Raw genomic sequence first — 11,153 nt, 5'->3', positions numbered from 1 at the left:
CTGTAGATCCCAAACCTTCAGTTTCTTCAACTTCTGCAGCCCCTGTAGAGCCCAAACCTTCAGTTCCTAGAACTTATGCAGCTCCTGTAGAGCCCAAACCTTCAGTTTCTACAACTTCTGCAGCTCCTGTTGATCCCAAACCTTCAGTTAAAAAACGTGCTGCGTTGTGGTTTGGTGGTTTCTATGCAACGCGGAGTGTTGCGTTCATGGTCTGTACTAGTGTAGGAATTTGGCTACGGGAGGCTGGGCCAGTTGAATAGGCCTGCTCTATTGTATTCTTCCTATGTACAGGTAAGCTGCAGACTCTGCACACTCTGCTGCGAAAGCTGAAGACAGGAAGCCACAGAGTGTTGATCTTCACTCAGATGACGCGCATGTTAGATGTGCTGGAGCAGTTCCTCAACTACCACGGACACATCTACCTGCGTTTGGATGGCAGCACCCGTGTGGAGATGAGACAGGTTAGAACTAATGCTTTGTACCAATAACCATGCTTTGAAAATAAAGTTAGATTTGAAATGTCTCCCATAAGCCACAACAATGTTGTCTTGTTCTTAATATTCTGAAAATCAATAACAACAAAAAATCTATTTAACGCTTCATCAGTCCGGCATCTCTTTTGCTTATTCTCTTTGCATCTTTTTTCTTCTTCCTCAGTCTCTCATGGAGCGCTTCAATGCAGACCGGCGTATTTTCTGCTTCATTTTGTCGACTCGCAGCGGAGGTGTAGGGGTGAATCTGACTGGCGCCGACACAGTCGTCTTCTACGACAGCGACTGGAACCCCACCATGGACGCTCAGGCACAGGACCGCTGCCACCGAATCGGCCAGACCAGAGACGTACATATCTACAGGTAACAGCGTTAAAGTGGTTTTACATGAGCAATACATGCATACAAATGCTTTGTAACAGTGAAAAAAGGAAAGTAGGAAATGTCAAAATATCTTTAAATTCTTTTGACATATGGTTAATTTTAAGAGCGCAGTTCCACTTTCATTTTGACCTTTAACATTTGATTAAACAAGGAAGAATGAAGCAAGCAGAGTTAGGCCCAGTTTACACGGAGACAGAATGGGTGTTATCCGCTACAGTTTTTTATCGTATGGACGGTTCGTTCACACGAGGCCGTAACGGAACCGCAGAAACAGAGCCCTCAAACGAAAACGGGTCCCAAGGTGGCTAGATCTGCCGACGGAACGCTCTGGGGGGTCAAACGGCTCTGTGTGTACGCCCGATACGCCATAGCCCCGCCTCTCCCCACCTCTCCTTCTCACCCCCATCATTGCTGATGTGTTTCGCCAACAACAACAGTGTTCCGAGAGTTTCGAGCCAGGTCCCGGTATCTCGCAGGACAGTGCACCCAGCAGGCGTTAGCCGGTAATTACCGGACTATGACCGGTAAAATATGCTGAAGACCGGCAAATCTAAATCTCTCCGGTCAAAATGTCGCTTATTGTTAAGGTGTCCTTTGACACGCAGGCAGTCATATCATTAGCTAGAACTAGCTAGATCTGATAGATATGGGCATAAACGCGAGTGAAGTCTAATCTGACAGGAGAGAGAGATCAGAGATCGGCAGCTGCTGACGGAGACACGCAGCTCTGCATGATCACCTATAGCTCCGAGTGCACACTTGAACACACTTCAAGTTAGATCATCACACTTAGCTATTTTAATTACTTCTCAAACTACTTAAACTAGCTATAAATATGTTTATTTTTACTGTCGGGTCCCTCATTACTGGATAAGCCAGCTGCATGAGACGGATACTGACGGGCTGTCAGGAGAGGGGGAGGAAAAGAGAGGCTCCGTGTATTATTCTTATATTATTATATAGAGTCATTATTAATTTGTTTTAAAGCTCAATAAATAACAAAGAAGACCTTTGACCGGCACTTTTCTAATTTTGTCCGGAAGATTTAAACTTTAACTGAAACTCTGCCGCACGGTTCCCTCGTCCCTTGGAAGAGGCGGAGAGGTGGGTGTTTTTCATCTGCTGGTGGACTACCGGAGAGAACGTCCTGCTCGGGAGCCAGGCTCAGAGTTAGTGACAGTGGGTGCGGTGCACCTGCCTTTTACAGCAGGAGACACTCGGAGGGAGAAAGAGAAACAGAGGCCGCCGAAACAGCCAGAGCCCTGCCTCTCCCCACCTCTGCTCCTCTACCACAACCATCAGCAACAAGTGGACATGGAGAACTACATGAACTACATGAACTACATGTTGCTAAATCCACCGCGGAGAATAAACAGAAGGGCAGCCAGGCAACCATGGCAACCATGCTCGGTAGGTCTTATTCGCTGCTTTTGGTGTATTTTGTGGCGGAAGTACAGCGCCACTTACAGGCCCGGCATATGTACTACAGCGTCTCCAGCGGGTCGAGCGTTCTCGTGTGGACGGACACGTTTATTGAGCCTATTCCGTTCTGACGGAAGACTTTTTTGTTATCAAATTCTGTTCGTTTTTGTTTCCGTGAGTCTTAATCTATAAAAAAAAAAAAAAACATAGGAAGCTGCGGAGTCAAGTAAGACACCTAGTGGTAAAGTCCAGTGTTTGACTCCTAAACCGGTTTGAGGAATTGTTTTTAGACCTACCCAACCCTACTGCTGAGCCTTCAAGAGATGTTGTAATTCTATTTTCATGAAACAATACTGGGAAGTCCCCACATTCACATTTTCATTATGACAGAAGTTTTGATGCGATTGCAGTGGAAGCACATATTTAGAATCAATAACTCACTGCCCTAAAATTGTCTCAAAACCGTTTGTGTGCGTCAGAAAGTAGCTAGCAGGCCATCATGCACAGAAGGAGTGCTAAACAAATGCAGCCAATGTCAATTATATTACAAGATGTACGATTTGAAAATTTAGGCACATGTGAGTTAGAAATAATTTCAACAGCATATTGATGTTTTCATTTTCATCTTCAGGCTGATCAGCGAGCGAACGGTGGAAGAGAATATTTTGAAGAAGGCAAATCAGAAGAGGATGCTGGGAGATATGGCTATTGAAGGAGGAAACTTTACTACTGCTTTCTTCAAAGAGGTAGAATTTGAACTACAGTACTCTGCAGACACTTACTATTTTGTTTTATTGCCTAACAATACAATGTAAATACATTCCCTCAAGTTTATATATGAAATCCACTTCTGGTAATGGTTGCACATAACGTATAAGTGCAGAGCATGAAGTAAAATTCTCTTCTGTTTAACACCCCGATGATTAAATGATGATTAATCATTGTTTTAAATAAACACAAATATGTAGCACATAATTAAATGTTTGTCATTGCATAAACACACGCTATGCCCTCTTCCCCTTTCATCTAATGTGTTCAGATCTACCTCTTTAGGTGCTGTTTGAAGTAGGGCCACAAAGCAACATTTTGTAATTATGCAACAAATGAGACCATAAGCATAAGTGCTCAGTTTGATTTAATTCCCACAGGACCTAAGCTTTTCAAGTGCCTCCTCATTTCTTTTTTTCATCCAGAGAACCGTCTCCCTAAATTGAATTTTTCTCTTTTTCTCTTTTTCCTCAGCAAACCATCCGAGATCTGTTTGATATGAATGATGGGGAGAAGAGGGAGGCGGCAGTCGAGCTAACAGTGTCGCAACCTGAGGAGGAGGAGGCTGTCAACAAACAGAGCACCACCATTTTGGAGCAGGTTAGATGCATCACATGTTCGCATATATTCAGTATGTAGCACCCAACCCACATTTTTTTTTGGTCATTCAATAAATAAATGAAATAAACACATAGTAAAGTATTTTTTTGTATTATCCTGTGTAATTTTATACACTTGACAAATAAAAGAAACTGATAATTGTTCTCACTTATTAAGGAAATGTAGTGCAAAATCCACATATTGACCTAATCCTCATTTTATACTGTTAAAAAACAATGGTTTTTTCCTAGCCAGTATTGTGTTTATATAACTTGATCATCTTGAAATGATTCTCTTAGGCCCTATGTCGTGCTGAGGATGAGGAGGACATAGTAGCAGCCTCTCAGGCCAAAGCGGAGCAGGTGGCAGAACTTGCAGAGTTCAACGAGAACATACCACTGGATGATGCAGGAGAACAGGAGGAGGTGGAGGAGCTCTCAAAGGCAGAGCAGGAAATTGCTGCTCTGGTGGAGCAGGTGAGTTATCATGGCTGGATGGATAATCTGTTTTTAATAACACAAATAATGTGATAATATGATAAAGTTCCTATACAGAGCTTGATGGAGCATTGTAGTCAGTCAAGATGTTTATCTGCATTATACCTATAGTTATTTTATTCATTGTTTAATCTCCATATGCTCTATATCTAGCTCACCCCGATTGAACGCTATGCCATGAACTTCCTGGAGGCCTCACTAGAAGACGTATGCAAAGAGGAGTTGAAGCAGGCTGAGGTATGTCACAATCTTTACCTTGGTTGTGTTGATTTGAGAAACTATGTCTCATTAGCTCGGATCTAAAAATTAAGTCTAAAATCCAACTGACAAACGTATTCCCAAAGCGCTGTACACATGTCCAAAGAATTCGCTTATAACCTGAATAATATTGGCATATCCTTTATGTCCTTATCGGTAGAATATTATGAACTTAACAATAATACTGGAATATATAATATTTTACGTAAAAATGGTCAGTGACTTAAAAGTATTTAAAAGTAATTTACCGATTTTCTTTTGTCAGTCAATAGTTTTACTTATTTGACCAACCCGGTAGTCCTAGAGAACCAATCAGAGACATTTTATATACGATTTTAAATTAAAAAAAACTAAATTCTAAAAATCTGCCTGTGTCTGTTCAGGAGCAAGTGGAGGCTGCCAGGAAGGGCCTGGACCAGGCCAAGGAGGAAGGCCTAAAGCTCAACGCTTCATCCGATGACGACGACAATGACTCGTCACTGCCAGCTTCTGTGGAGCCTACTCAGCCAGGCCGCCGTGGCCGTAAACCCAAGGAGGCAAGCAAGAACGTCTCCTTTACCAGGACCAGCGGTCGGCTGCGCGGGGCGTCGCCCGAAACTGAGCCTGAAAAGTCACCCACGCCGCCAAAAGAAGTGCCTGAAAGACTGCGTTGTGGTCTGAGACGAGGAGCTGCCAAAGACTCTGATACTGTGTCTACCACACCATCCCACACAGACGATAATAAAACGTCCTCATCAACCAGACTTCAAGATTCCTCTAAATCGTCAAAAGCCTCATCTCCTGCCAGAGATCAACACACAATCAAAACCAGGACTTTGCCGAACCGCTCTCATCCCAGTCCAGTGCCTTCCACTCCAACAAGCTCTCCTCCCACAAGGAAACAACCGTGTCTAGGGGAGACCGACAGCAAGACCTCAAAAGAATGCAGAGAGGAGAAAGAATCGGAGCCATTGCCAGAATCCAGCTTCCCGGTAGACCACGAAGCAAAAGATTATGACACCAAAGACCACAGCGCAATGTCTCCACCCTCCACCAGCTCTCGATCGCCTCGCAAGCGCCAGTCAGCAGACGAAGAAGTCCTGCGCGGCCTTGCCGAAGATTCCCCATCAGCCAAAGTCCTGCGGAAGCTTCCTGGGAGGCTGGTCACGGTGGTGGGGGAGAAGGAGCCACGAAGGAGGAGGCGGCGAGGAAGCGGCACTGGAGCTTCTTCAGAGGAGGCTACCGCAGAGGAGAACCCTCCCGGATCAGTCGAAGAATCAAACTCAAAAGACAACACAAAAGACAATACATCACCAAGCTCCGACAGCAAAACTAAAGGGGCCGTTGCTCAATCTCCACAGGACCAAGACTCTACTGCAAAACCTTCTGTGCACCATCCACCTGTCAGAAGTTACGCTCCATATTCTCCAGCCCATCTTTCTCCTGACATGCCTGTGCTGAGAAATCTTCCTGTACGCCGCAGGTTGGAAACTGAATCTCGCATGGCTGCTCAGCTGGGAGAGCAGCTTTTGAGTCGGGGAAGGGGAGTAAACCAGTCCAGAAAAACTGAAACAACACCAGGCAAAGACACAACCTCTACAGAGTCCAATGTCAATTCTCTTGCGGGAAATTTGAAAAGAAAGAGGGGCCGGCCCCCTAAGACTCCCCCAAGGTTACCTGAGGCTGGCAACACAGTGGCCTCTTCCCCACAGCCCACATCCCAAAGCGAAGAACGGAACCCGCCTAACTCCCCGAAACGTAAGAGGGGGCGTCCTCGCAAAGACTCCACAACCTCGCCAGAAACTATTAGTGAAGAACAGAACTCTAAAAATGAGCCCACTGAAAATGATGCAAGCAAAGAGCCAACAGTACTGTCTCTCAATGTGTCGGAGACACCCATAGCAGATGTTATCACTACAAGTCAGGACTCCCAGTCTACCAAAGCTGAGGAAATGGACACTAAGAGTGAGGTTTCAACCCCTGCTCCAAACCCAGCTCAAGCTCACACAACCACAGATACAGTTTCAAAACCAGCTTTACCCCTATCACCCACTGCACCTGCACCCCTTCCTGTAGCTTCCTCCACACCAGTCTCAGCCCAATTCCTTAATTCAGATCTGACTACAGTTCCAAGCTCAGACACAGCACACCCACAGGTGTCCTCTGTAACACATTCTATTTCTGCTGTTACAACCACCACCCATGAAGCTCCATTAGTACCCACCAATAAGGGTGTAAAACCAACAGCTGCCAATACTCACATACAGCCCAAACCTTCAGTTTCTACAACTCCTAAAGCTCCTGTAGATCCCAAACCTTCAGTTCCTACAACTTCTGCAGCCCCTGTAGATCCCAAACCTTCAGTTCCTACAACTTCTGCAGCCCCTGTAGAGCCCAAACCTTCAGTTCCTACACCTTCTGCAGCTCCTGTAGAGCCCAAACCTTCAGTTCCTACAACTTCTGCAGCTCCTGTAGAGCCCAAACCTTCAGTTCCTACAACTTTTAAAGGTCAAGTAGAGCCCAAACTTTCAGTTTCTACAACTTCTAAAGCTTGTAAAGAGCCCATTCATTCACCTATTACAAATTCACAAGCTCTTGTAGAGCCTGAAATTGCACATAATACAACTTCCAAAGCTTCTGTAGAGCCTAAACAATCAGTTTATTCAACAACTGTGAAAACAACAGACCCAGGCTCCGCTAAAACCACCACAGTAGCGCCACCAGCTGCTAGCACTCCATTGACTTTACCCTCTTCCATGATGGCTGTCAAAGCTGTTCCAACATCAATCCCTGCCACAGCAACCGCTAATAAGGTCATATCAGAAACAGTCAGAATTACTTCACCAGTCACTACAGTAAAATCAGCCACATCTAAAAATACAGCTGTAAAGGACTTGCCACAGGCCTCCTCTCTTTCATCCACAACATCGACCCCAGCTGTTGTAACCTCCACCCCACCTACAGCTTCACCAAAACCCACTTCGACATCTTCCCCCGCTTCAGCAACAACCACATTAACAGTAGAATCAGTCCAAGCTAGTCCATCAGACGCTAGCACAGTTTCCACAGAAAATCCAACAACGCCTGCTTCTAGAATACCATCAGAATCATCTGTGTCATCGTCTGCTGCAAATACAGTTCCATCTTCTCCAAGGACTAATTTGACACCAACCAAACCAGACTCGACCATTGCTCCGACACATGAAGGTGGCTACATAAAATGTCCTCCTCCAACAACAACAACATCTACTACTGTAACTACCACAGCCAAGGAGAAGGCCGTGGCAGTTACAGAGAAAACAGAGAAAGTCCAAGTCACCACCCCTTTAGAAACAGCATCCCCTTCCAATGAACAAACAACTGCAGAAAAGACTGTCAAGATCCCATCTCCCGTGACAACTTCTACACCAGCTCCATTACCAACAGTTACCACAACTACATCACCCCCAGAAAAGTCCATGACAGTTTCTACCACAAACATCAAAAATACTCAAGTGTCCTCTACTATAGTTAACCCAACAAATACAGTTCCCGTGTCCACCACACAAACGACTCCAGATGTTTCCCTGCAAGTACAAAGCTCTGCATCCAGTGAGGTACCAACACCTGCTCCCTCTAGTGTTACATCTGAGAAACAATCACTAAAACACAAAGCACCTGCGTCTAAAAGTGACCCAGACGGGTTGGAAGAAGTAGGTAAAACAGAAGCTGAGGCAAAAGCGAGCAAGGAGGAGGATCAAGATGAAGAAACAGACATCCGTAAGTCTCAGCGTAAAAGGAGGAAGGTGGAGAGTTCGTCTGGGGCCAAAGACTTTGAGTCGTCAAGGAAGGGGACTCTGCGTGGATCTGCCGCTCAGAAAGAAGAACCTAAGCAGAAAGGGTCAGAGCAAACTCCAATCCAAAAAAGGCCTCTTAGCCGCCAGAGTAGCCAGGACTCTGCTCGCTCCTCTTCTTCATCATCTGGGTGCTCAACCCTAACTCGTCAAGCTCACCACAAGAGGACTTACGAGAATAGACTTCCTACCAAGAAGAGGCGCATGGATGTCACCTCAGAAACAGGGAACGAGGAGAATAACAAAGAAGATAAGAAGCACACCTCTCGGGGAAGGCGTTCCAGGTCTTCTTCTTCCTCGGACTCTGACACCAGCGAGCACAGAGAAGAGCATCGGTTAACACGCTCAGCTAAACACAGGCTGCAGGAGAGGGAGAAGGGAAACAGCCGACAAGGAAAGAAACCCGACAGGAGTGCATCAAACAATACCAACGCATCCACAGGTGGAGAGTCCGGCAGTGATACGTCTTCTGTCGGGATCACCAGAAAGTCTGCAGGATCTAAGCCCTCGCAAGAAAGTAAAGCTCAAACAAACAGCGCGCCCTTGATTCCTCCTGAGCCTGAAGTCCTTGGGAAGAGGTGCTCGGCTCTCAATGCTGCAGCCAAGCTCCTGGCAATGAAAGGCAGGGTGGATACCCCTGGCCACACCACTCGGAAAGACTCTGGTGCTAAGGCTGCTGGGACTTCCCCTGCCTCTTCTGACAAGAACCAAAAGCCTAAAAGCAAAAGTGTTCCAGCCTCCCCTCAGAGTAACTCTTTAAATCTTAGTAATAATAAAAGCAGTTGCAGCAAAACTTTAACACCCAACCAGACAAGCCACTCTGCTTCCCGCTCAACTAGGCAGCGCCCCGGTTCTCTGGTTCCACCCCTGGAAGTGGAGCACAAGAGGTCTAAGGCAGATGAAAAAGACAGGGGGGCTAGAAGGTCTTCAAGGATCAAGGAAGGCGAGGCAGAGGCGCTGTCTTCCTCCCGAGGCCACAGTGCCTGCAGCAGCGTGAGCAGTGACGGCGAGGGCGACGCTGGCGGACGCAGCAGCAGGAGCCGCAGCAGCAGCAGCAGCAGCAGCAGCAGCAGCAACAGCAGCAACAGCAGCCAGCGGACCCGCAGCATCAGCTCTCAAAACACGGAGCGCCGAGAGTCCCGCGCCACTTCCTCCGGCAGCGAGCGAGAGAGGGATCGCAGCTCCGAGAGCAGAGACAAAAGAGACAGGCACCGCAGGGAGAGCCTGAGGTCGCATAAGCTCACGCAGGAGGTGACCAGCAGTTCGGGAGCAGAGGGGACTCCGGACCGGGTCCTGCGGAGCGTCGCGGCCCTTGCAGCGGTGCAGGCCCGGTCACCGGCCGCAAGCACCCGCTCCTCGTTTGGTCACCACCGTCACAACAAGACATGATCAGAGTGCCAAAGGGAAAAAATAAAAGCTAGAGCACGATATGAGAGCACGATATGAGGGCACGTCATGACCTCCAAGGTTGCTGCTTTGTGTGCACTCTTAATGAATGCAGGGGAACTGAGTGCTGCACAAGCCAGGGACCTCCCTGCCTCTTGGGCCCTCTCCCTTTCCAATTTGGAGCTGGCCGACTCAGCAGCTCAGCTGGGGGAAGGCTCAGGGAATGCCGGACTGAGAGTTAAAAAAAAATGTGGCGCCATTGTTGTGCGTCCGTAAACAGACAGAGAGATGGTGCAGTGGATAAGTCGCCGCTGGGACTTGAGAGGGACAAAGGTGCAAGAGATGATAAAGGAAAGCTGTTAGTTCACATTATGTACTGTAATCATTAAAGACTGGAACACTCAGATCTTATTTGTTAAGATGGGATTATACAGCACCCTCTATCAGGGTCATAAATGGTAAGTCATTTGTGTGACATTAAAATCTTACGAGTGACCAGTTGTATTGTAAGTTGGAGGTTTTAGAGAGTTTGGTTTTTCAAATTTTGTCCGCTGTCCTGACTATTGTTTCTTTGTAGTCAGTTGATAAGTTATGCATATTTTATTATTTCTTCCAGGCTTAGGAAGAGACCAGATCTTTCAATGTGATCTTTGCTGCACTATGCTGGAGCTTGTCTTTTGCTTGGGCCCTTTCTTTTTGTCATGTCAGTTTCTGTTCATTGGATTCCTTTTTAAATCCAGCCTTGCATTTCTCATTTGCACATTTTTTTTTTTGAATACATTGTGGTGTAATACGTTTTTACATCAACTGCAGTCTATAATTGGTTCCATGTACCTCACGATGTATCTCTACAGTTTGAACATGTATTAATTGAAGCTGCAGCTTGGCTTGAACAGACCTGGAGCAACAAAAATTAAATTTCTTTTTTCTAATCTTCCTAAAGGCAGTTATAGTTATGGTCCACTTTTGTCATGTATTAATATCAAAAGGGCAAGTCAATGTTATTAAAATGAAGAGTGCCTCTTTGGCCAAATGGGTTAGAACCTCAGATTGCCTTGTGAAGCACCTGAAGCAAGGGTGTCATGCTTATTACAAAAAAAAATGTAAAAGCCAAACAAAAAGGATACAACTCGAGAACATCAAAAAAGCACCCTGAGCGTCAGTGCTACCAAATTAATGTTTTACTTTTCACCTGAATTTATTTGTCACCATCACTTCATTGCTCTTCTTTCATGTAAAAAAAAAATATATATTACTTGGACAAAATATGTGAATAAAAATGACTGGTACAGTTCCAGATGACTGTAAACTGTCAATTTCCTTTTGGACATGTCGAAGATATTGAGCAAAAGTTGATATTTGGGAAGGGGGGGGGGTGGATTGGGTTGTAGTCTATGGTGATGGTCTTATTTTTTATTTGTCTCTTTATTTGTTGCATTCCTTTTGATCCCTTGTAATTCCACATTGTTTTACTTGAAAAATTAAGACAATTACAGTTGAATAAAAAGACCAAAAATTAGTTGGAATTTTTCATT

At 45.7% G+C, this 11,153-nt stretch overlaps 1 protein-coding gene across 1 annotated transcript in view; it reads left to right on the top strand.

Annotated features, from left to right (window-relative positions):
- LOC104944441 (helicase SRCAP-like) overlaps nt 1-11,137 on the top strand; it is a 27,222-nt gene extending 16,085 nt beyond the window's left edge. The window contains exons 8-14 of the mRNA XM_010769973.1: nt 292-461; nt 658-854; nt 2,929-3,043; nt 3,540-3,665; nt 3,965-4,141; nt 4,316-4,399; nt 4,804-11,137. Coding sequence (XP_010768275.1) covers nt 292-461; nt 658-854; nt 2,929-3,043; nt 3,540-3,665; nt 3,965-4,141; nt 4,316-4,399; nt 4,804-9,621 — 5,687 coding nt within the window. The 3' untranslated portion in view covers nt 9,622-11,137. The remainder of the gene's footprint in view (nt 1-291; nt 462-657; nt 855-2,928; nt 3,044-3,539; nt 3,666-3,964; nt 4,142-4,315; nt 4,400-4,803) is intronic.
- Nucleotides 11,138-11,153: the final 16 nt, after the last annotated feature.

The sequence above is a fragment of the Notothenia coriiceps genome, unplaced genomic scaffold (genome assembly GCF_000735185.1).
Source record: "Notothenia coriiceps isolate Sejong01 unplaced genomic scaffold, NC01 NC01_scaffold00008051, whole genome shotgun sequence".
NCBI classification, from domain to species: domain Eukaryota; kingdom Metazoa; phylum Chordata; class Actinopteri; order Perciformes; family Nototheniidae; genus Notothenia; species Notothenia coriiceps.
The sequence above is the reverse complement of the archived record's forward strand: the minus strand, read 5'-3'. Positions and strand labels throughout refer to the sequence as shown.